The 26,557-nt window shown below is 35.3% G+C and overlaps 2 protein-coding genes across 2 annotated transcripts; both read right to left on the minus strand.

Annotated features, from left to right (window-relative positions):
* Positions 1-1,177: 1,177 nt before the first annotated feature.
* LOC145319800 (ATPase WRNIP1-like) lies at positions 1,178-23,695 on the minus strand. The gene is made up of 16 exons (XM_080162159.1): positions 23,567-23,695; positions 22,881-22,966; positions 21,482-21,545; positions 20,737-20,793; positions 19,841-19,876; positions 18,299-18,392; positions 17,741-17,845; positions 16,907-16,986; positions 15,801-15,871; positions 6,617-6,692; positions 5,388-5,475; positions 4,949-5,036; positions 4,397-4,463; positions 3,784-3,851; positions 2,022-2,130; positions 1,178-1,290 (listed from the first exon to the last, which is right to left on the minus strand). Exons 1-16 carry the CDS (start codon positions 23,666-23,668, stop codon positions 1,183-1,185), a joined length of 1,299 nt encoding a protein of 432 aa, XP_080018285.1. The 5' UTR covers positions 23,669-23,695; the 3' UTR covers positions 1,178-1,182.
* Positions 23,696-24,420: 725 nt separating this feature from the next.
* Positions 24,421-26,292, minus strand: LOC145319801 (uncharacterized). The gene is made up of 6 exons (XM_080162160.1): positions 26,108-26,292; positions 25,786-25,832; positions 25,516-25,576; positions 25,013-25,075; positions 24,695-24,735; positions 24,421-24,492 (listed from the first exon to the last, which is right to left on the minus strand). Exons 1-6 carry the CDS (start codon positions 26,174-26,176, stop codon positions 24,438-24,440), a joined length of 336 nt encoding a protein of 111 aa, XP_080018286.1. The 5' UTR covers positions 26,177-26,292; the 3' UTR covers positions 24,421-24,437.
* Positions 26,293-26,557: the final 265 nt, after the last annotated feature.

The raw sequence follows: 26,557 nt of genomic DNA on the forward strand, positions 1-26,557 counted from the left end.
ACATTTTGGTAATTATTATAGAGTTGCTACGCTTTCTAAATCGTACCTAACTACTGCAGGAATCACCATGCAAAGTTTGAAATCGATAGGACAATTCTAACATGCCTAAATTAACGCAAAAAGCTATCCGTTACGGACGGACGGACGGACGGACCGACCCTAATTATAGAAAAGCTTCGCTTTTAAAAACAAGGATGACAACATCCATAAAAGCGAAGCACTGAAACGGTAGGACAAACGGACATTAACACTTGTATAGTGTTAGAACTTAATTATCATAATATAAATTTATAAGAGTCAAAGCAAAATTGTAAGTAAATTTGTTGAAAAACTGCTTGATACAGGATAATGATTATGGACATACTTACATTTTTAGGACTTGATTATAGAGTTGCTTCGCTTATAACATTGTACTTTGTTGTCCAAGGAATCAGTATACCAAAAATCAGACTAATCGGATAATTAGGTCACTTACAAATTTGTTGTTAAAAATGAAAAAAAAATCAACATGTTTAAAATGGACGTACGGACATTCTGGTAATGATTATAGAGTTGCTACGCTTTCTAACTCGTTCCTAACTATTACAGGAATCACCATGCAAAATTTGAAATCGATAGGACAATTCTAACATGCCTAAATTAACGAAAAAAGCTATTTAAAAAAGTAGAAAAATCAATATGTTTAAAATGGACGTACGGACATTTTGGTGATGATTATAGAGTTGCTACGCTTTCTAAATCGTACCTAACTATTAAAGGAATCACCATGCAAAATTTGAAATCGATAGGACAATTCTAACATGCCTAAATTAACGAAAAAAGCTATCCGTTACGGACGTACGGACGGACGGACGGACGGACGTACGGACGTACGGACGTACGGACGGACGGACGGACCGACCCTAATTATAGAAAAGCTTCGCTTTTAATAAAAGGAAAGTTTCATTGACAAAAAGCACCAAATATTTCCATTATAAAAATTGCAGAAAATCTGTCGATTTTCCTAGATGATGGGTTAATGATATTATGCGGTTTTTTATTTTCATCTAATTTGCATCTAGAGTATAAATAACTTATTTATTTTAAGGCGAGTAACAAGATTTGATAATGTAAATTGGCTAGGTAAGTGTTACAAAAAAATAAGTACATAAGATATTTTGAGATTTTACAAATTAAAAACATCTATTTGAAAAAATTTACTCCTTTTAACTCCTCGGGTAGGTAGGTGATATTCTGAACCTTGTCCAATTGGTGGGAATATCCCTTGCCCCATCCTAACTGGTCTGTTAACTAAAATAAAAATAAATAGTTAGATAGAATAAATATTATGAAAGTACCCCTATATTCCAATTCTATCTGAACTACTAACTGGAATAAAAACAGACATCTAGAAAGAACAATTGGTGGAACTACCCCTTTTATATGACAAGATTCCATAAAAAAAAATAATGAATCATAGAAAGAAAACGAAGTAACGGGTTTAGTCGTATTTTCAAAGTAGCTTTTGTTAGGTTAGGTTATGGAAATGTTAATGATTGCCCCGCAGGGTTAGGAACTAGCTCTGCTGGGTTAGAGCCCCCCGCACGAAACCCACTACTTCGTTTTCCTTCGATGATCAAAAATAAGTATTTAGTACATTCAGAAATTTCTTTAAAATCCAGAACTTTAATTATAGCTTCTTATAGATATTACGAAGACAGGGGTTTATATTCTGCACAAGATTCATTTTTTTAAATTTTTTTCCCTTCTAGTTTTTTCCAGCAAGGAAGAAAATAAAATGGAAAAAATTTTCAAAACTCTTTATTTTATTCATATTATCCCCCTCCCACATATTCTTTTAGTTTTTTTCAGCAAAAAGGTAAGAAAAATGGAGAAAAAAAAAATGCTTTCAGTTCTCTTAATTTTTACATTTTTTCCCCCAAACCACATATTGTTTTTTTTACCCCTCCCCCCTCTCTCAGCCGGGTCAAATTTGAAAATATACACCCCTGTACGAAGATCAGTTGAAATTAAAATCTTACTTTGGAATTAGAATTCCTGAGGTGGAGGGGGACGGGGGGTAATTCACCCTCAGCAATTCTATTGTACACATTGTTCAGGGCTGAGTACACTTCGTGGCTCTTTTTGGCTCTGGAAATATAACATTAGAATATTGTGGTTATACATAGAAAATTCGGATTCGGTCAAAATTGATTTGTTATTTTCTAGGGTTGGCAATCCGAATCCTAATCCGGAATCCGCCCTATATGTTGACCCATTTTGGACCCAGAATCCGCAATCTGCAATTCAAATTGCGAATTCGGATTGTAAAGTTTAATGACTTTTGTAGAAATTAATATTTTTTATTTAAAATGTGGCATATCCAAAAAATATTTTATTTTTTTCTATCTACAAGTAAAATGGTGGGTAGCATCAACAGTATTTTTGTATTTTATTTTCACAGTAGCTTCTCATGCTTATTTTAGTTCAAGTAACAGTTAGAAAATGACCACTGTAGGGGCTAGAACTTTTTATTTATAAAAAGACCTTTAAAATATTGCCAGAATCCGCAATCCGGAATCCGAAAATCTGCAATCCGCAAAAAAAAAACAAGAATCCGCATTCCACAGTTTAATCTACTTTATTTTTTTGGCGGATTTTTGTAAGAATCTGAATCCGAATCCGACCCAAAAAATCGCCGGATTGCTAACCCTATAATATTTTCATTTACAAGTAAATATTAAAAACTAGTCAAATTATATAAGAGAATATAGAATATTCATTATTTATTGCATGAAAAGAAAGACACAATCAACGAAACACAAAGAAATCATGGATGTAAAAACGCCACAAAGTATAAGAGCAGATGTTTCAGAAGTCATAAAAAAACGAAGCGAAAGAAGGGTATACAAGGTGTCCCTAAATAAACTGCGTTTTCCGGTTTTGGGAAACAACGAGTTTGTTTTCAAAAAGGCATTATAAATTGAATTTTAAATGTAATTGTTTGAATTTTTTGTTGTAAAGGCTATATTGTTGTTATCAAGTAAAAAAAGATTTTAATTCAACGACGTTACATCATAAAATTATACAAGAATACAGTTGGTAAACAAGCACTTTTTGAATTCTTTGGGCTCTAAAATGTGCTGTTTTTTAAAGAGATATTAAAAAACACCTGTTATAAATTCAATGCATATACTTAGAGAATATGTACATATCATTAGTTGTTTCATACATCTACTGGTTGTTTCCCAAAGCCAGAAAACACAGTTTAATTTGGGACACCTTATATATGTTGAATAATAGAAAATCACAAAACCTTTATAAATAAATTTATGTCTTTTGTAGCATGTCAACTGTTCAGTTGAAGGTAAATGAATCTTTTATGGTATCTTTACACAAAAAAATAGCAGTATGCCTAAAAACGCAGCCGAGAAAATCACATTTACTCTTCAGTGTTACGGACGGACAGATAGACTGAGCTAATTATGAAATAAGGGTTGGCAATCCGAATCCAAATCCGGAATCCGCCCAAAATTAGCGTCCTGAGTTTTTTCTTTCATACCCCCTCTTTGAAGGGAAATCTACTGTGAAAATATGAAGGAAAAAAAACGCAGCTTTAGATTCTTCCCAGCACCCGGTAGAATTTAATCCTTAAATTCATTTTTCAAAAAAGCCTTTTAAAAAGCCGGAATCCAGAATCCTGAATCCGTCAAAAAAATAAGAATCCGGAATCCGCGGAGAACCCGTTTTATCTTTGGCCGGTCCAAAAATCAGACGGATTGCCAACCCTATATGAAATATTACCTTGCTAAGTGAACAGTTGCTTGTGCTAGAAGAACATCACATTCAGGCTTTCCTATCAACTGACAACCCTAAAAAGTTGTAAATAAATGGTAAGATAGACAAGGAAGACAGCATCCATAAAAGCGAAGATAAAAAATCAGACGATAGGACAAATGAGCATTGACACTAGTAAAGTGTCGAAACTAAATAGGAAACAAATAAATTAATTAAGTGTAATCAACATTGCTAAAATTCAGGATACTGATTAAGAACATACTTACATTTTAAAGACTTGATTATTTGATACTTCGCTTATAACATTGTGCCTTGTTGGTCTAATAATCATTAATTCAAAAATCAGATTATAGAAAATTGTTGTGAAAAGCATAAAAACTAAGAACTTCCGGATAACGATTATAGAGATAATGCGCTTTCACAAGTGTTAAAGCAATCAAGTTTGAAATCGATAGGACAATTCTTACATAAACGACAACCGCTTACCGTTACAGAAGAACAGATCCTAATTTAATTATCGCTTTTTTATTGTTGACTAGTGCCAATTTTAGTTCTTATTTCATGTTTCATTAGATAAACCAAATATTTTCAAAAACTTGTCTTAATTGTAATTTTCTACCTGAAAGGCAGCAACGGCCATCGACATAGCTGATGGATCTCCAAGTCCTATGTCTTCACTAGCGCATCTAAATAGAAATGGAATAAGATAGCGAGTCAGATAGAGAGTCACACAGACAGACAGTAGGACAAAATTTCAAAGATTTACAGGTCCTTGGAACCAAAAAAAGATATAACATTCTTAAATTTTTTTTTAAGTGAAAGATCCATGCCTTTCTTCAAAAAGACTCATAAAAAATGTCATTATATTTTTATTCTTTACTAGCCATAACACCCCTAGAGGCCTAAATAGGAACTTGAGAGGAGGAAAGGGGTAACAGGAAAAGCCTAAAAAAAATTATGAGCGAGTTTTCTCTTAGATGGATGGAGAAGGTACCCTTTAAAAAAAAAAGACTTAAAACTTTCCATGACCTGTAGAAAGTTTCACCGTAAAAGAGAACCATATCTCGGTTAGCATGCTCGTTCTCTACACACACACATATAAACATCCTGTTTCATGTATATAAGGATTATTTATTAGCTACTATACACCTCCTACTTCTTTTATTTTTACCTGACAAGCCTGCGAGCAATGAAAGTGGGGTCTTCACCTCCCTTAAGCATTCTTCCCAACCAATACAGTGCGGCATTGTCGTCTGAGCCTTAAATAAAAATTAGATAATTTGAATGGTACCAATGTTTTGTAGGTCCTAAAAGCCATAAAAATTACAAGAAAGCATTAAAAAGTTTTCTTTTAAATAGGCGGAAAACCAACAACTTTATGCCTTTTTTCAAAAAAAGGATATCATATAGAGTATAACTATACAGGGGCGTCCAAGCTTTTCAATTTTTTTTTTTTTTTGGGGGGGGGGGTAAAATTTTTTAAAGGGGGGGGGGGATTTGTTTTTTGGGGGAAGGGGGGTGGGTAAAATGCGAAAAAAATCCCCCCCCCCCCTTTTTTGACGTCCTTGAGAGTATAGACATATCACTATTTAAATAGTAAATATATTTACCTCTTATAGATTTCTGAAGAGCCGAGGCCATAAAATAATGCTGATCCCCTGATCTATCATATAATAGGTGTGACCTCTGGGCAGCTTCCTGGAAAAGAATATTTTGATCATGGAAAGAAAGCGAATTTTCGGGTTTCGTCGTACTCTCACAGAAACTTTTGATAGGTTATTTTGTGTTAGGTTAGGCAGATATTAATTATTGCCCCACAGGGTTGGTAAATTGTCCCAGCAGGGTTAGCGCTAGAAATAGGTGAAAAGCTACTGTGAAAATACGACGAAATCCGCAACTTCTTTTTAAAAGCGAAGCTTTTCTATAATTAGGGTCGGTCCGTCCGTACGTCCGTCCGTCCGTACGTCCGTCCGTACGTCCGTCCGTCCGTAACGGATAGCTTTTTTCGTTTATTTAGACATGTTAGAATTGTCCTATCGATTTCAAATTTTGCATGGTGATTCCTTTAGTAGTTAGGTACGATTTAGAAAGCGTAGCAACTCTATAATCAGTACCAAAATGTCCGTACGTCCATTTTAAACATGTTGATTTTTTTACTTTTTTAAATAGCTTTTTTCGTTAATTTAGGCATGTTAGAATTGTCCTATCGATTTCAAATTTTGCAAGGTGATTCCTATAATAGTTAGGTACGAGTTAGAAAGCGTAGCAACTCTATAATCATTACCAGAATATCCGTACGTCCATTTTAAACATGTTGATTTTTTTTACATTTTTAACAACAAATTTGTATGTGACCTAATTATCCGATTGGTCTGATTTTTGGTATACTGATTCCTGGGACAACAAAGTACAATATTATAAGCGAAGCATCTCTATAATCAAGTCCTAAAAATGTAAGTATGTCCATAATCATTATCCTGTATCAAGCAGTTTTTCAACAAATTTACTTACAATTTTGCTTTGACTCTTATACATTCGCATTCTGATTATTCAGTTCTGACATTAAACAAGCGTTAATGTACGTTTGCCCTACCGTTTCAGAGCTTCGCTTTTATGGATGTTGTCATCCTTGTTCTTTCCATGATCCATTTTTTTCATCAAATATTTTAAAGTTGTGACTAAAGGCTATATTGAGAGCACCTAAAACCGATTTTTGGCCGTTGAATATATGAATCGCAAATGTTTCAACCAATTTCAAAGATTAGCTTAAATAAATTGGCAATTGAAAGTGGAAAGATTGTCTACAGCTGAAACGTGAAAATTTTAATTTCAAATTTACCTTAACTTGATCTAAATCAATGTGTTGCCTGTCACTGGTTCCTTCAATAACCAGTTGCAAAGTGTTTATTGCAGATCTAAATAAGATGAATATTTATAACAACAAGGATAACAACATGCAATAAAGCAAAGCTCTGAAACGGTAGGACAAACGAACATTAACACTTGTAGAGTGTCAGAAATCAATAATCAGTATATAAAAGTAACAAAAAAAAATTGGAAGTAAAATTGTTAAAAACTGCTGAAATACTGGAAAATGTTTAAGGACATATTTAAATTTTAAGGATTTGTTATACCTAGAGATGCTCCGCTTATAAAATTGTAGGTACTTTGTTGACCTAGAAATAAATATTCCAAAAATCAAATCAATCGGATTATAATATCACTTACAAAATTGTTGTTAAAAAAGTTAAAAATCGACATGTTTAAAATGGACGTACGGTGTCAGGGATAAATATTTCCTGATAATGTCTCACCTCAATAATCAGATAATTCATCCGACTGTCTTAAAGCCCTTGTAAGGTAGCTTCACAACTATCTACTCATTGTGTTCTTAAATAGATACAAAAGTGTAGGAAAAAGATGTGAAAAAAAACTGTTCCAATCCTGAGCTTTAAGATTCTGTCATTTTGTGTTAACTGAAAGTACAAGACTTTCAGTAATTGGGAAAAATTTTAGGGGGGGGGGTATGCTCAGGAATGAAACAATTTATTTAGGCTTGCTTTGCTTCTCATGGGTGTGCCTCTGGTCATCTAAAATAAGAAGATTTATAATGTACATATAGTACACTGGGGGGGCGGGAGAAATGACCAGTAGGTACTCCCATGATTGCAAGCTGAAATATTACAAACAATGATAAATATATTTTTAAATTTTTATTTTATAATATTTTATCACAATTAATAAACATATAATAATACAATGTTAAATATTTTGATATTTTTAGTTTTGTTTTTATGTTTTAAAGGTTATGTACATGAATCATACAATCATAATTAGTCTTCTTCCCATGGTAAGGGTAGAATGAATGGGTAGGCTTCATTGTGCCTAAAATCATAAACTTTCTGATTGGTCTTCAGATAGTTGAAATAGAGAGCATTAGCATGAAGGCTACTCTCATTTAGCTGATCAATGAAAGGGATCTCATCTTCAGCAAATAGTTTGGCGATACTCCTAGTTCCTCTAGTGGTTTCACGGAACTTATTTTTCCAGTCTGTTCTATACTGGATGCGGACAGTGCGAACAATGTTGTCTTTAGACACTATACATTCAGTTACACGTCCAATACGCCAAATATGATCAGAACTTAGTTCTTCCTGATCTTTCTTAAAGATAACAATATCACCTTCTTCTGGTTGAACTGTTGTTCTGTTGAACCTGGAAGGTCTAGGAACATAATTCATTATATGTTCAGTTCGCCAGACTTTCCACCAGGATTCTGTCATTAACTGGATCTGTTTTAACAGTCTACCTGGTTGGGCTAGTGATGCTGGCCCAGTAGGGGCTCTACGGTTGTTGCGCCCCATTATAAGTCTGTTAGGACTTATCAGGTCAACATGTCCTAAATCATCTGTTTTAGATGAAAGGCATAGAGGTATGTTGTTGAGCTCATTTGCACAATAACTAAATGCTGTTTCATATGAAACAACATCCAATTTTAAACCACTATAGGTTTGGTGAAAAATATTTTTAATCTCTTTAATGTTTCTTTCAACACAACCTTGAAAGTTTGGGGTAGCAGTAGGACTTACTGCATGGTCAAAAGTGACATCAAATTTACCATTAAGGGTACGAGTGATGTCAGCATAAGACAACTTAGTATCTTTGCCTGCTTTGACCAACTGGGATCCTGGGTCAGAAAAAATCTTTAGCAGGTACTCCATAGCGATGTGTCAATCGCATGAAGGCTTGTAGAAAGGCTTCAGTACTATATTTAGTCATTACATGGGCAGCTATAGCGCCAGATGATGGATCTCTAGCTACCATGCCCCATATTTTGACTGATGATCTGTGATTGTGTTCACAGATTGCTGTAAATGGGCCCATAAGATCCACCTGTGTAAAGTAAAATGGTGGTGCTATGGTCAGTCGATTTTCATGGACTGGTGCCATTTCAGCTTCAAGAAGGCGAGCTTTGTACCTGCAGCAATGAACACAAGCTGCTCTTACTTCCTTTGCCAAGTCTCTGCCTCCTAATATAAAGGCAATATTCCGAGACTCATTCAATGTGGCATTTGTGTTTCTGTGGTGAACAAGTTCATTGTGAGCATATAACATGATACTGTATGCCACAGGTGAATACCTATCAATGATTGGTCTGACAAAACTAAGTGGTCTTATGTCAGACATGATCTTTTCAACATCATTGATAGCTTGTCCTTCCAAAATTCTTCCAGAATACAGCAATATCCCTTTCTTAACTAAGGAATTATTTTTGTACTCCCTGGGATTGCTAAAGCGATATACTTCTTTTGTTGCTTTCTTAAAGAAGTAATCTTCTGCTTCTGCTAACTCATCATGTGTAAATGTGAGAGCAAAAGACATGGCTTTTTCAGCAGCTTTGGTCTTGCTACTACGAGTAACTCGCTGGTCAGCTTTAAGCCTGGATTTAAAATCATATTTGCAAAATCTGTTGCAGATTGCAATGACTCTAACAGCCTTGCGCCATGGTAAGGCTGTAGGTAGGTACAGATACTTACTGTATACCTTCCTTTCCTCAATTTGAGACTTACCTGGTAAGGGATCAGTATAGTTCACTGATATCTCTTTGCTGACAGCAACTTCAGCTTCCTTATCCAAGTTTATCTGAGATATTCTCTTGAGTGGCATGTCCTCATACTTTAAGTACATCCATCTCTTACCATTCTGCCATTCTGAATGTTCATCGTTGTCTTTCACAGATGCATTCATCCTGGAGCCTAAATCAGCAATGTTTTCTGCTGATGGTATGTGTCTCCATTGTTTTACTTCAGAAAAACGTCTGATTTCTATAACAGAGCTTCTGATGCCAAGTGACATTGGTCTAGTGTCCTGACTGATCCAGGACAGAACAACAGAGGAGTCTGTAACATAAGTGACTTTTCGCACTTTGCCTTTTAAATTTTTGATAACTGTGTCAGCCAGGGTAACACCAGCTACAGCAGCTTTTAGCTCAGCTCTAGGTATAGTGGAGCCACTGACAATTTTAGACTTACCAGCAACTAACATGACACATACCTGTCCATGCTTATTTTCAGTTCTGGCATGAACACAGACTATAGCAAGATGCTGACTAGCGTCCATGCTAACAAAGAGGTCTATGGGTTCTAAGGCATCTTTGGGCATGACTGCTCTTGGAAACTTGATATCAGTGACTTGGACCATCATGTTAATGTTGTCAACCCAAACATCTAGATACTTCTCTGGTAACAAATCATCCCAACCATTACCTTCATGGAGTATTGCATGAAAATCATATTTAAATTTAGCTGAACAGGGTGTAATTAACCCAATCGGGTCAAAGTTGCCACCCATTTTACTAAGAAGGGTCCTCTTAGTAAAAGTCAATGCAAGTGCATCTTTAAGATTGCCTTGGACTGGCAATGGGCGCTTGCCTCTTTTGATTTTGCCAAAATAGAGTTCTTTGGCAACTAACATAAGGCAATCCTTGACAGGATTCCATCGATAGCCAAGAAAGGATACTGTTTCTCCATCCTTGGAAACACTTTCATCTGGAGGAACTCCAGTTCTAGTGTATGATTTAGCAGCCATTCCACCCTCTTTAACAGTGAAGACCTGACCACCAATAATCTCATCAAGTTCTTCATTTGATGAAGCAGTATCATTTGTATCATCCACATATGTTTTGTTCTTTAATGTGGTTGCACCCTTAGCATGTTGAGGGTGATTCTTGATCACATGATCTGCAAGTTTCTGGATACCTTCATAGGTCTGGTTTCCAGATGAAGTGACACCATATATGGCTGTCAAAATAACCCTCTCTTCAATAGGACCATCTGGATCAAGGTCCTTATACCAGAGGTATCGCTGCCACCTGTAATGTTCTGGGTTCAGCGCAATCTGGTTGTAGGCCATCTGAATATCACTACAGAAAGCATATGGGCCAGATCTAAAGTTTAAGTTGAGATCTAGAATCTTTTTTCAACTTATTTGATCCCTTAGCAAGGACATCATTCAGAGATTTTCCAGTTGCTGTTCGGGATGATGCATCAAAAACCACCCTAATGGGAGTTGATAGAGAGCCCTCTTTGGCAACAAATCGCCAAGGGAGGTAATATTCACCTGGCAGATCCACCAATAGTTTCTGGTGCTCTGGAGGTAAATCTGTAACATTGCAACTGTATCCACGACTAGCAAGTTTTTCATGGCTGGCTATGACTTGAGCTTTAGCTTCTGGGTCTTTAGCTAGCTTTTTCATTTGCCCTTTTAGGATTTTCAGAGCAATATGCCTGTTCGGGGCTAAATCCTTTGTAGGATCTGAGGTGAATGGAAGGGAAGCAGTTATTTTCTTCCTTTCAATGTCATAATGGGTCTTTGACTATATAAGAGCATCTTCTGACTCTTCTTTAAGGCTGGTGGCTTCAAGCTTGTCTCCATGCTTGCAATCCACACATCCTCTACAAGATATACACCTGTATGAGGCCTCTGTACCAAGCAGCTCAATTTCAAGGTAACGTTTGAGCTTTTTCTTGGCACTGAGATCTTGAAGGTCATAATCCTTGTTGAGTTTTACAGGTTCTTCATTGCTGTAAACCAACTCATTTGAGTCTATATTTTCCCAAGACTCGTCCTCATTAGCAGCAATCCAAGACTTTCCAGATTCAAGCAATGAGTTGTTAATATATCTGTAAGCCTTAAGTTCATTGGTAAAGAACGAGGCTGTACCTATGAAGGACACAGTTTCCTTGGCTTTTGCCCAAGAGTGATGGGGTCCTCCAAGAACACCTGCATGGCCATCAACTCCATCAAATGGACTATGATAGAGTGATAACCCACAGGGTAGTGTGCATACCAAGTATGGATAATAGGTATTATATTTGATACCTAATATGATATCAACCTCACAGCCCCCTATATTGCTGGGTACTGTAGGTAAGATTTCATTGCCCTCGTAGTGGCGGACAAGATCTTGATAGGCCTCTTGCAATTCCCAGACAGGAAATGGTGCAGTAAGGCGATCCATCTTGGTAGCAATGATTGTGGCCTTGACCTGGGATTCTGTCATAGGCAGGTAGAATTTATCACTACCATGTGGTAACATTATGGTATTACCCCCTGCTACATTCATAGAAGTAGGGCCAGGGCGAAACACTGTGCTGCCTACTTTGGAGGCAGCCTGTGTAGATATAGATGCAGCACCACAGCCACTGTCAAAGAAGACAAATATGTGGGAGCCATCTAGTGCCTTTATTTTCTGGCACATAAATATGGCAGGTGTTCCTACATCTGGAATAGTACCATCTTCAGATGGAACTAATGCATTAACTGTTTCGTTATCAGTTAGAGTAGGTCCATTAAGATAATTTATTTGAGAGGTGTTGGGTATTTGACCAACTGGAAATGAATTTTTGAACTCATTCATCCTCTCAGCATTAGCATCACCATGAGTAGCGCACACAAGAATATGTTTTTGCATTCTATGGACAGAATACTGACATTTCCCAACTTTACAGGTAAAGTTGGTTCTGCAATCATTCTTGTGTTTGCTCCACCATTCTTCAATTGAAGTAAACTCTACCTGTGCATCCAGTCGCAAGCACCTGTAGCAGCTCTTAGTTGATACATTAAGCTTTTTCCTATCCTTAATAGGAGCTTGAATGTATTGCTCACAATTGTACATGTGAGTATGTCTCCCATGACATAAGTTGCATTTCATGGGAGTTGGTTTCTTGCCAGCCCCTGTGTATAATAGGGCTGGGGTTGGGGTACCCATATTTGATATTTGAGTACTATTTGATGGTGCAGATGTTTCTGTAGAAACATATGTAGCACCTTGGGCCTTAGGTGGGTTCCTGGCCCCCCTAATTCCATTATTATTAGATTGGATTTGGGGTTGGGCTGACTGCAGCACAGATCTACTTTCGCTGTGTGCAAGCCAATATGATAGCTGATGAATTTCTTCATCTAAATACCGCATCAAAGCATTATAGCACAACTCACCATCTGAGAGTCCCATACTTACTTGGGATCTGAAAGTTCTGGTGATCTCTTCAAAATGCTTTTTTATCAATAGTCCTGATACAGCATTGGCAAGATCAATTTTACCATACAACAGACTCTCAGCTTTAAATTCTATAGCAAAATCTTGAATTGATCCAAGCTGGGATCGCACCTCAACCAACCAATTTAATTGTTGCTCCCAACCTGAGGTTGGACAGCGCCCTAGTTCAAGAATTTGCTTTTTCTTTCTGGCAAGAATAAGGTCTTTACTGCCATAAAAGCTTGCAAGTTTGTCCATTACAGCAACAGTTGTCTTCTCAGAAGAAACCATTTTTGCTGCAACTCCTTGAAGACATTTCTCTTTAAGGATTGACAAAATCTCACAGTTAGCAAGGGAGGGAAGTGAGTCTATATATGCTTCAAACTTCTCTTTGAAAGTATAGAAGTTAAGAGCATCATCCTTTCCCCCAGAAAAATTGGGTAATGGTAAGGTAGCCATCTTGTCCTTTGAAGGCATATTACCATGCGAGAATCCATGTCTTTCTTTTTGGTTGTCAACATGGCCCTCACATTCATAAATTAAACTTTCAAGTTGAGTGGATGCTTCATTAAGATTATGAGCATCCTTTGCTAACTCACATGCCATAGCATCATCACACAGGTCGCGAGCTTTTTTCAAAGCTCTTAGGCTCTTATCAAGAAGTTCCTTAAACCTGTTGTGAACTTTGTTAAATTTGCCAAGTTGATTGCAATCTACTGCAATCAACTCAGCAAGAGAATCTCCAAGATCTGCTATTTCTACTAGAATAGGATCTCGTCTTTGATGAACTCTAGCCTTTTTAATTGCTAGAGTCAAATGATTGGTTTGGCTGTCTGTGGGTCTGAGAGCCAAAGGTGGATGACTTGGGACAGCTGGTGGCAAGGCAGGTACTGATCCTATGCCTTGATTATTTCCAATCTGACCATTGTCATTGCTATTACCAGCAGATTGTTGATCTTCTGCAGATTTTGGAATTTCAATTTGTTCGATTCCAAGGGCTAACTCCTCAGAGATTTTTTCTGAGTTAGCGGGTTTGCTCAAATGAGCTTGAATAGCAAGGCTTTTATCCATAAGGCGTTTTACTAGCGCCTTTCCTTTATCTACATCATCAGGTGTAAATTCAGGATTTGGAAATCTTCTGAAAAAATTCAGGTTAGATCCAACCCTTTTTGTAGCCAGGTCAATATCTTTAATCTGACTATTAAGAAAGTCAGGGGTCCGACTTTGAAGGTCTGCAACGAAAACTTCACAATATTCATCTAAAGTGAGTGCATCATCACATTCAAGCATTAGTTCTCTGGGATCCCTTGAAGCCATTGTAGAAATATCACTCAAGGATCCAACAGAAATATTATGGGTACTAGTGGAAGCTCTGGGTAGGCTTCCAGGAAGGTCGTCGTCTTGACCTCTTTCAGTTAAGTCTAATGCGTCCTCAAAAACAGAGTCAACAATAGATGGTACGTTACTGTAAGTAAGGTTGGGGGAAAATGGATCCCAATCTAGATCCTCCCTATCATCAGTATCAGATAGATGATTAGGATTATCAGCCTCAAGCTGGAGCTGTGGTCCAAATGGTGTACTAGCACTTAATGGTTGTTCTGGTACTAGTTCCTGGCCATCAATATTAGCCAGATTAGTGTCATTGGTTCTGACACTGCCTAGTGATACACTTCTCTTTAGTTTACTCTAGAGAAGTCCAATGGTGGGTGTAAAGTACGCTTTCTGGACCTAGTTACTGGTCCAGATTCAGTTTCTTCACAATTATGAAGAATATAATCAGTTAGCTGGCTTGGTTCGCCTGCAAAAACTTCAGATTCAGACAATGTCCGTCTGAGGGGTCGGGAGTTCTTATTTACAGGAACTCCTCGTCTTAACTTACATCTGCTAAACTCTAGTTGTTTGTAAACAGATCGCTTGCGAGCACGGGTGTCTGTGCATGCTTGTTGAGATGGTTCAGACTGTTTAGTAGTCCAGACCTCCCTCATTTGATTATAGCTGTGTACAGCAAATTTAGAATCTTGATCCGATTCCAAACTCCTGAGGTAATGCTTGTAAACAAACTATAATATTTACTATAACCTAATGCTGTTAATTGTCAACATTCAGTTACAGGTGTCTTTCAAGGGTTCCTGAAAGACTTTATAACTAACTATAGGTAGTATGTTCTCTACCATAGGTCAGTTTTTTTTCACTGTCAGGGATAAATATTTCCTGATAATGTCTCACCTCAATAATCAGATAATTCATCCGACTGTCTTAAAGCCCTTGTAAGGTAGCTTCACAACTATCTACTCATTGTGTTCTTAAATAGATACAAAAGTGTAGGAAAAAGATGTGAAAAAAAACTGTTCCAATCCTGAGCTTTAAGATTCTGTCATTTTGTGTTAACTGAAAGTACAAGACTTTCAGTAATTGGGAAAAATTTTAGGGGGGGGTATGCTCAGGAATGAAACAATTTATTTAGGCTTGCTTTGCTTCTCATGGGTGTGCCTCTGGTCATCTAAAATAAGAAGATTTATAATGTACATATAGTACATACGGACATTCTGATATTGATTATAGAGTTGCTTTGTAAAATGTATTTAACTACTACAAGAATCACCATGCAAAGTTTTAATCAATAGGACAACTCTAACATGCCTAGGGACGGACGGACCAGCCCTAATTATAGAAAAGCTTCTTTTTTAAAAAAAAAAAGGGATTTTATTTATCCAACTTACAAAAGTATGTATTTTCTACATCATCATTTCTATTTACCTACCTAGTTATGGAAATAATATTTGTAAAGGTAAGTTAATTTTTAATAAATCTACAACAAAAAAGGCTGAAGAGTGTTATGACATATCATACTACACACATATTAATAGTAAAAATTCAAATCAACAAAATAATTGTCAAATTCTAAAACTAATGATGTTAACGATTCTCTGATGTCAACATAGCATTTGATACATTCCTTTATATGGGTGTGATTTAGTATCCTAACCTGGCATCACCATCAACAATATTTGTAAGGAAATTCAGTCCTTCTCTGGAAATTGTTCGGCTCTGAGTCAACTAAAAATGGAACCTTGGATAAAAAGGCATATTCTGTTGAGGTGTTGGGTACGAGTCTAGACCACAATAGGTCATACTAGAGACTTACAAAATAAAAGTAGGCAATTAGCATTATGCTGAAGAAAAAATACGTTAGATATCCTTAGCTTTCTTTCCAAGATTCGTTAAGTGGTGCAGCTACTATATAATTGGGGTAAGTCCGTATGTCCGTCCTTCACTAAAGTTTGATTTTACAAGTACAGATAGAAGACACAGGGTGCACCATAGAACAGCTGCCCAACGGAGCTCGAAAGTTTATTTATTCTGTTTATTACCTTAGTAACACAGGATTTTCACTTTCTTTACTGAATTACATTTCACTATTCTATTAAATTTACAATTGAAGAATTACTGATTTTTATGGATAACATCAGGAGCTTTACCTCAAAGTGCCAATCTAAAACAATGTAAAAATAGGAAGGGGGATAGTTTATTTCCATATGCCTAAACCCCTGTGGGCCTATACATTTCTTAATGTAACCTAACCTGACCTAACATAATAAACAAACGAAAAACTAAACTCTTACCCCCCTTTCCTTTATTTTTAAACTAGCAGCTTCGCCCCTAGCCTTGAGAGATTTTATGAAACAAGTTCTTCGTATTTTAGATTTAAAAGAAAAATTTTAGAAAAAATTAGGGGGGTATTTTTTTCGGGGGGGGGGGTAGTAGACCCATCTGTTTTAATTTTAGTTTTAATAAGAATTTTTTTTGGGGGGGGTTATTTTTCATTCTTGGTGGGGTTGGGGGTGTCCCATCCCCCAAGAAAATAGTTATAAACCTTCCCGGGACCTATGAGAAGCTACCCTGTAAAGGAGAACCCGATCGGTTCAGCGGTTAGCGAGATCCTTCGCTACAAACAAACAGACAAATAAACACACAAACAAACAGACAGACATCGTTCTACTTTGTATTATAGATATAAGAGGGGTAGGGGTGATTTCTGCGCTCGACTAGGCACTTTGAGGGAAACAAGCAAAAATTGTCCTCATTACTTACCCTAAACATATCATCATCATTTTCAACAATCTCAATATTCTTGGCTTCCAAAGCTCTGTGTAAAATCAGACCAAGATTTTCTAAAGTAAATGAAAATGGGGTAGGTATTCCTATCCAGTTTTTTGTTTAGGAATGAATATTTTTTGCCCGAGGGAATAAATGATGGAGCGATTCAAAGATTTTTTTCATTGTAAAAATTTAATTTTTAAAAAATTTTTGTAAAAACAATCTTCTAACAAAAAATTATCATAATCCAAGATGGCGTCAATACATGTAAAATAATATTTCCAAAACAAAAAATCAAACTGGAATATCTTTTTTCACAGATTGAATTTAAAAAATTGGTCTGACAGTTTTTCCAAAGTTGGGAAGATCCATCGAATGGAAAAGGTTTGAAACCGATAAAACATTTCTTTATACTAAAACATATTTACATCCACTATTTAAGGGGACCTTTATGTGAGAATGAATATTTCAATTTGTTACATTAATCCATGTAGTTTTCAAAATATATTAACTGTTTTGTCATAAATATCCTTGAAAAGTAAGAAATAAACCATTGTAAAATTGTTAATAAGTTAGTGGATTCGTCCCTAGCTTCTAAAGGCTCTGTATTTGGCAGGGAGGGTGTAAAAAATAGCATAAAACCATCCACAGACTAAAAACATACCAACGCGACGGATAAATTAAATTATATACTGGAGTCAATCTTGAATAGCAACCGAAACATTAAATTTACAACATAGCATTACGGACTGATGGACGGACATGCAGACGTAATCCATAGAGTAGCTTCACCACTACTAAAAAGAAAGAAGTAGAAAATATAAATACCTGGGTTTAATTTGCTGAGCACAACTACTCTACATCTGCTGAGAAGGGCAGAATTCAGGCTAAATGACGGATTTTCTGTTGTAGCTCCAATTAAAGTTATTGTTCCTGAAATCGCAATCTTTGGCATAAAATTCAACACGTTAGTTGGTTGGCTGGGATATGACGAGCTCGAAACCAGCTTTACATTGTCCAAAATTATAAGGGAGGAAGAGAAAAACTGGCACCAACAAATTTATTTATATGCACCATCTTTCATTTGTTGGCTGAAAAACATTTGAGTGGCATGTTTGTATTTCTTATATTGACTGTGAATATATGAATGCCTTATCACAAAGTTATAGTTTCTTGTTTTCGATCATTTTTTAAAGTGTACCGTCATTGTTATTAACAAAGAAAATAGTGTATTGCACATGATATTGCTGAGGACATTAGATACCTTTTTTAAAAATCTCTAATATGACGATGTCAAAGTCATCAACTCTATGGCATTTAACCAGTCACGTTCCCAGTTGCGCAAATGCCGCGTTTAATGACGAACTACTAAACAAGCTGTCATACCTGACTCTACATGGGGTAGAAATGAATCCTGCTGGTTTTTGTTAAATCTGTGCACCTTGTCCATAAACAAGATTGTCCGCCGGTTGAACATAGCCTACATAATCAAGGATGGGGAAACAGACTAAACGCAATCCAAGGCTTAAATAAATAAATAAATAACCTACAATAATGCCAGTTCTGGATATATATAAAGCTTCCCTAAAATAGAGAGCTCAATAATTAAGTACTTAGAAACATGTAAAAGACAAACAAAATAGAATATTAGAGTAAAATACTAGAGGGAGAAAGGGTTAAATAAATGTATCTACCCATTGCAACCGCCTTGTGCAACCTTTCTATTGGGTCATTGAAAATCAACCAATATGGTGTCATATATTTAAAAATATTTATATTTAAAAAGCCAAGTAGCAGAAAATAATTTAGAAGCAGACGAAAGAGGTCTTTGAAAAAGGAAGGGAGTTGTCTGTAAATACATCTATACTATAGTATAGATCTGTTAATAGAATAATAATAATCTATAATACAAAGTAGCTTGATGTCTGTCCGTCTGTCCGTCTGTCTGTCTGTCCCTTAAGATCTCGGTAACCACTGAACCGATTGGATTCTACTCTTCAGGGAATATACCTACTGGTCCTGTGGTGGTTTTAGGCTATTTTCTTGGGGGGTGGGACACCCCCAACCCCCCCAAAAATAAAAAAAAACAATCCCCCCAAATTTTTTTTTTTTACATTTTTTGTAAAATCTCAGTAACTGCTGTTAAAATTGGGCTCTACCCTTCTGGGAATATACCTACTGGTCCTTTGGTGGTTTTAAGCTATTTTCTTGGGGGGTGGGACACCCCAACCCCCCTAAAAATAAGAAAAATCCCCACTTCCAAAATTTTTTATTTTTTTAAATTTTTGTAAACAAAAACCAGTAATTGGGGTGGGGGAACCCCACTGCAACATGAGGCGAAGCCCCCATGAATCCAACCCCCCCCCCCCCCGACAAAAAAAATAAAACATTTTTTTTTCAATTTTAATTTTTGTGCATAAAGCGCACAACCTGGGTTTAATTTTACCACAGAGTAATTAAACAAAGAATATTTTTTTGAATATTTCTATTAAGGAGGGTTGACTTCCCATAACTATATAGGGCGAAGCCCCTAGAGGCTAGGGGCGAAGCCGCTAGTATATTATAAAATAATTGAATTAATAGTTTTAATATGATGTAAATTCAAACTATCAAGTATAAGATAGATAAAACAGACTTTTACTTTGTTTTTCGAATCTTTACACTAGTGGCTACGCCTTTTGAGGCCTCAAGGGGCACTTTAGGTAGTATAACTATTAGTTTGAAGAAGACAAGGTAAAACATTTTTGATAGTTATAAACCTTCCCAAGGCCTATGAGAAGCTTAGATGTAAAGGAGAAACAAATCGATTCAGCGGTTAGCAATATCCTTCCGTACACAAAGAGACAGGCACCCAGTTATTTTTATATAGCATAAAAATTCTACAAATCTGATTTGTATATCCTTTATTAAAATAAATAAAAATCATACCAGTTCATTTTTTGCGTGTTTCACAACATCTCTCACCTGAAATTTTAAATAAGGGGGGGGTTTTAATGCAACCATCTCGTAATCAATGTATAAATGGCACTTAGGATTCGATTTCGATCTAAAATTCTGCATGAGTAATCCTTAGTAGGTCTATTTTCTCTAAATCGAACAAAAAAGTTGAAAAAGTAACGGCTAACGGTTCAGCCGTTTTTTGGCAAATCTGTCATAAATTACGTAGGAATCAACTTTTGAAACATATTTTTGCTTTAAATCATGTGAAATGATACAAAAACAACGTTTTTAGATTTCTAGTACCAGCAACTACCGACTAGAACCGTTTGAAAACATTTTGGAGCAGAAAATAGTATTATGTGGAGATAGGTTTCGTTATGATTTGCATTGAAAATAGCCCAAAAAATGGCTAAACTGCTGAGCCGCCAGCTGTTAGCCGTTATTTTTCCAACTTTTTGTTCGATTTAGGGAAAATAGACCTACCAAGGATTACACATGCAAAATTTCAGATCGAATTTCGAATTCTAAGTGCCATTTATACATTGATTACGAGATGGTTGCATTAAACCCCCCCCACCTTTCATTAGGTACATTAAAACAAAATGAAATAAAAATTAGCTACCAAGCACATTATATCAGAAAGGAAGGGGAAATGGGTCTTTTTATTAGTCTAGTCCATAATATTTTATAATATTAAAAACATTTTCTTATTCGTTGGCACACAACTTTGGGGGCTTTCATTGAATCTTGATTGGTTGGTTAATTAAGTTGCATGTCCAAAAAGTTTCAACCACTAATTCTAATCAATAGAAGGGGTATTTTTTTCCTTATACGGAATAGGTATTTTAATTTTAAGATTATATTTGCTACTAAGAATATTTTACCTCGGAAACCCCGCATGTACAGGCCGACATCTTGATAAACTTGCATTTACCCTTCATCTAAATTAAGATACATATAAAAAAGTTACGTGTAACACGGGCCTCGGCCACCCTACACTTATACGGAGACTAGGCTCAGGATTTTTGAGTTAATGGCAGCGCTGCGACTGCATAAAAATGAAAAAAAAATATTTAGCCGCAGATTATACCTAGTAAAAATTGGGTGGTGGCCTAAATAAAGATGGCTACCTACTAATATTCAAGGATTTTATTTGATCCCTAGTTAGTAGTTATGAATGTAATCACCTTGGTATTAATATAGTGTTGTTCTGCAAAGCGAATAGATGTTAAATTAGTTATTTATTGCATCGAATTATAGACTGTTTGTTACTGATATTAAGAATAAAAATTGAGGGTGGCAACGCCTGTCAAGGGGCATTTCGTCGTATTTTCACAGTACCTTTTCCCCTATTTTTATCCCCTTTGGGGGGGCTCTAACCCAGCGGGGCTAATTGTCTAACCCTGCGGGGCAATCACCTAACCGAACTTAACCTAACCTAACCAAAAAAAGCCTATCAAAAGCTACTAAAAAATACGACGAAACGCCCCTTAAGAGGCGTTACAATGAAAGGGACTATACCCTTAGTTTTTAGTCTTAAAATCAATGGAAAAGAGTCATTCATAAATAGGGATCAAAATTAAATTAAGGTTTAATTTTGTTAACCCAGTGCAACTATACTTTACTTACCCTATTAGCAATTACATTTGCAAGGCTTGTTTTTCCACAACCAGGAGGCCCCCAAAATATCATACTATAAAATAATAAAAAATAATTGGTAAAGCAAACCATTTTAGGATAAATTACTCTAACGCTCATTACAGGATATTAGATAAAGTAATTTCAAACAGACAACCAACCCTTTACTTGCACGACCTTTGCATGGAAGTCCTGACTGTTTATGGTTATAAGTTTCGCCTGTATATGGGCCAAGACAGGCATCCTCTCTACCAGTGTTGCGGATCCGCATTGATTGTATGCGGATCAGGATCCGGATCCTCCAAATTTGGTCAGTGCGGATCCGGATCCTTGACAATAAAAATAAAATCACCGACCAGGGGTATACTAAAAGGGAAGGGGAGATAATATACAATGTGAGAGAGAATAGTGTGGGAGTGAATCAGCTGATCTTAACAAGGTTACCTGATATTTCAAAATTTGTAAGCGACTATTTTATATAAATTTAGGTAGATTTTTCCATAAATTTATACCCCAGGATCCGGATCCGGATCCGCATTCGCAACACTGCTCTCTACTCTCACTATTAGTGTCACGTGCCAAACATAGCAGCAGTAGGCATCATTTTTAACGTATCAAATATGACACAGTGTGGACCAGAAACGAACCCGACACCTCCCCGACAGCAAGCAGACATGCTACAGGGTGTTTCAATAGAAACGTCTTTTTTAAAAATCTTAATTATGCATAGAAAATAAAACAATTATATAAAATGCTTTATATATTTGGAAAACCTACTCTGGGACATTTATGTTTCAAATATTTAAAAATGATTTTTTCAACAAATTATGCCATAAAAACCGGTTTTTCCAATGTCCTTAATTTTGAAGATTTGCGGATTTATAGATTGTGGAAAAATTGCTCGGCTTGTATTGATAGTAGAAAAGTGTTATGCATATAGGAGCTACGTGGTAAAATGTTCCAACTTACTTAAAACTTTTTAACCTTTCTCACATTTTTCAACGTAGCTCCTAAACTACAAATAGCACAAAAATAGGACTTATATTTCCAAAATCTAGAGTTGATGACAATTCTAACGGTATGCATAACGTTTTTCTACTATTAATACAAGCCGCGCAATTTAAATTTTAAAAATGTGCACATTTTTTTCACAATCTATAAATCCGCAAATCTTCAAAATTAAGGACATTGGAAAAACCGGTTTTTATGGCATAATTTGTTAAATTTTTTTTAAAATATTTGAAACTTAAATGTCCCAGAGTAGGTTTTCCAAATATATAAAGCATTTTATATCATTGTTTTATTTTCTATTAATATTTAGGATTTTAAAAAAGACGTTTCTATTGAAACACCCTGTATATTTTACGCTAATGTCGCGGGATATTATTACCTTAAGATAGAATCTCCTTCAATAAGATGCCGTAGCTGAGTTCCATCTCCCACCACAGAGTTCTGACCCATGTAATCATCAAGATTCTAACAGAAAATGTTTAGGCTTTAGGAAGGTTTTAGACTCTTTGAGGGGGTGGGGGGGGAGGGGTGCAAGACAAAAATCCTTCTAACTCCAAAACAGATATCCTATTATATAAAGTAGTAAGCGTTTTTTGTCTGTCCCAAAGGATCTCGCTAACCGCTGAACCGATCGGGTTCTCCATTACAGGTTAGCTTCTCATATGTCCCGGGAAGGTTTATAACTATTTTCTTGAGGAGTTTGACACCCTCAACCCTCCCCCCCAACTGAAAAATACCCCTCCACCCCCCCCCCAAAAAAAAAAATTCTTTTTTAATTTTTCTTTTAATTCTAAAATACGAAAATTTAGGTTGATCAAACCTCTTGGGGCAAAGCCTCTAAATGCTAGGGGCGAAGCCGCTAGTATCTTATAACTTATTTTTGCAACTACAAATCCATTGCACAAATTACAATATCCTATAAAAATACTATTTGATAGTTACTTTAACTCATAATTTCTTTTTTCAGTTTTTCGTATATTTTCTAAAAACTGACGGACATTTTAAATTACAGAGTAGCTCTATTCGTTTCTGAGTAAAACTAAATCAACTTTTTAACCAACTTACCTTTGGTCTCATGAGTTCCGCCAGTGGGATATGCTTTTCCTTGTCCTTCGCATCTGTTACTTTCTTTGACTTGGTGGATTCGAATTCATCTCTATTAGCCATATTCTATTATTTACAGCAACATAACAATAGACATAAGAGACAACAAGGATGACAACATCCATAAAAGCGAAGCTCTGAAACGGTAGGACAAACGGACATTAACACTGGTATAGTGTCAGAACTGAATAATCAGAATATATATGAATAAGAGTCAATGCAAAATTGTGAGTAAATTTGTTGAAAAACTTCTTGATACAGGATAATGTTTATCCCATTAAGGACTTGATTATAGAGATGATTTGCTTATAATATCGAACTTTGTTGGCCCAGGAATCAGTATGCCAAAAATCAAAACAATCGGATAATTAGATCACATAAATTTTTTTTTTTTTTAAAGTAAAAACTCAACATGTTTAAAATGGACGTACGGACATTCTGGTAACGATTATAGAGTTGTTAGGCTTTCTAAATCGTACTTAAATCTTACTGGAATCACCGTGCAAAGTTTGAAATCGATAGGTAATTCTAACATGCCTAAATTAATGAAAAAAAGCTATCCGTCTCGGACCGACCCTGATTATAGAAAAGTTTCGCTTTTAAAAAGTTATTTGATTTTTTATTGTGAATCTCCAAATAAACTAAGTGCTGTATTATTATCAGTATAGTATATGAAATTGAGATTCAGAGACCATGGTTTTCACAATTTGAACAACAATTTGCATTTCTTATTGAGGAAAAGAAAATGAGACTTAGAAAGAGTATTCTAGTTTAACAATTTAAACCTATAAATCATTTTTTAAATGTAAACTTTTTATTTTTATGTTCTATATTATATCTCTGCCTTCTCATATTTGTCCTCAGTATGCTTATTACTACTATCGCCATTTTCCTTTTATATGACATACATTTACTTACAGCAAAAAAGTGCTTGAAAAAATACTTGGCAAAGATGTTTATAACTATTATTTGGATCAAAAAAAACAAAAAAACATGATCTTTTCAGAGGTAATTTATTTTATGCGTGAAATGATCATTTGAAATAAAGACCAGGTACCTATCTGTTGGTAAGAAACTAAGAAATGTATGTTTTCCTCAGGTTTTTTATTCTCTTTGAGCCCAATTCTTGGCTATAAAAAAAATAATTAAATTCAAACCTAGGTTTCAATCAGGGAAGGTTTCAATAGTAGTGTCTTAAGTAAAAAAAAGACTTAACTTTTGTCAAAATTTTCAGATAAAATTAACACCTGTAGGTAGTAGAAATTTATAATATACCAAGGAAATGAAAATCTAAACCATAAATTTGGATAATAATACAATTTGATTGGCCGAAAAAACTAATGTACAACTGTATTATCTTCAGATCAACCCTGCAGATTAAAATTGAAGGATAAATTAAGTTTTTACCCTTTTAGCTGCAATTCCCCCTGGGGAAGATTTCTTGTTGAACAGAACTTCATTTATGGATCTCTTCATGCAAAAATTTCATACAATTTTTTAAACATCTTGGGAGGGTTCACCTTGACTCAAAATAAATCATGAGACAACCAGTCAAACATAAATGGTTGTGTGTTACAAAAATAAACTTTAAGTTTAATTTGAAAACCCTTAATAAAACTACTAATGAAATCTCTACTATTCGATCAGGAGAGGGAAATATAGTAAAAAGTTTTCAAAGAAAAGTAACAGTTCCAACCTAGTTTTCAATTGATTCAATTGTCCACAGCTCTAACCAATATCTGAATTAATTCGAAAAAATATTTGGTAATTTCAGCTGAACTTTTCGTGATAGTAATGACGACCTTTTTATCTGTCCCTAGATATTATTTATATTTAATTCGCTTGTTGTCTATACCATATTCCTGAAATGTCCATCAGCTTGGTAAATTTTTATAAAATTGTATGAAAACCTTGGTAGAAGGGGAACATTTATTTGTGGTGCTCATCGTTGAGGGAGCAGCATTACTCCTTCTATAATTAAGCTATTGTTTTTAAGCAGAAAAAGACTCAGGTTTTCTCCGTCAATATTCAAAGTAAAAATGATCAATCAAGTCTTGTTGAAAGAAGTTTTTAAAATTTACATATTTTTTCGAAACATTTACATCAATTTGGGAATACACAATCGACTTAAATATATAAAATGTCTAATCATGTGGTGACTTGAAAATCTAATAGCCTTCCTTGTAGCAGCTGCCGGTGGTTGATCTCCACAAGTGCTTGAATGAACCTGAAATCGATAGCAAGTAACATACCTATGCATTTTTTTTTAAAATCCTAATAACAAATTTAGTAAGGTTTTGTGTACGTACGTGACCTCCCTAATTGCTGAATATCGTTGAGTTCTCTATCTCGTGAATGGGTTAGATTAGGGCTTTTTTATCATGAATTTTAAAAATCAGATGGTTTTAGGCGCGGATATGAATGCTCTCTCTTTCCTCAAAAAAAAACTAGGGGCGCGACTTGTAGTTGTATTACAAAGATATATATTGGTATAACACTTACCTGAATAGAGGAAGCAGAAAAGGTTTCATTACAAATCGGGCATTCAATTCCTTCCGTTTTATCAGACATTTTCGTAATATCTACATTTAAATTTTTAAAAAATTATATATTAAAAAATAGCATACTTTAAATAAATAATATATTTAATTTTGATTTTATTAATATTTCAATAAGAATTAATTTCAAAACAGACGAAAAATGCGGCAAAACAAAATTACGCTCGTGTGCCGCGTAGAATTTTTAAACTTGAAAGTCGTCTTCTAAATTCAAAATATTTGCGAGGATTTTTAGAGCCATGTGGAAATCAACCGCAAAATTCAATGTTACATTGCCTTGTTTTTTGACCTACAGTTTTGAAATTTTTTTTATTGCAATGAACTTTCCATTATTTATAATTGTGTAATTCAATAAATATCTTTTTTGATTATTTGAACGTATTGATAATTTGTT

Source organism: Acartia tonsa, chromosome 5, assembly GCF_053477335.1.
Source record: "Acartia tonsa isolate MP-2025a chromosome 5, ASM5347733v1, whole genome shotgun sequence".
NCBI lineage: Eukaryota > Metazoa > Arthropoda > Copepoda > Calanoida > Acartiidae > Acartia > Acartia tonsa.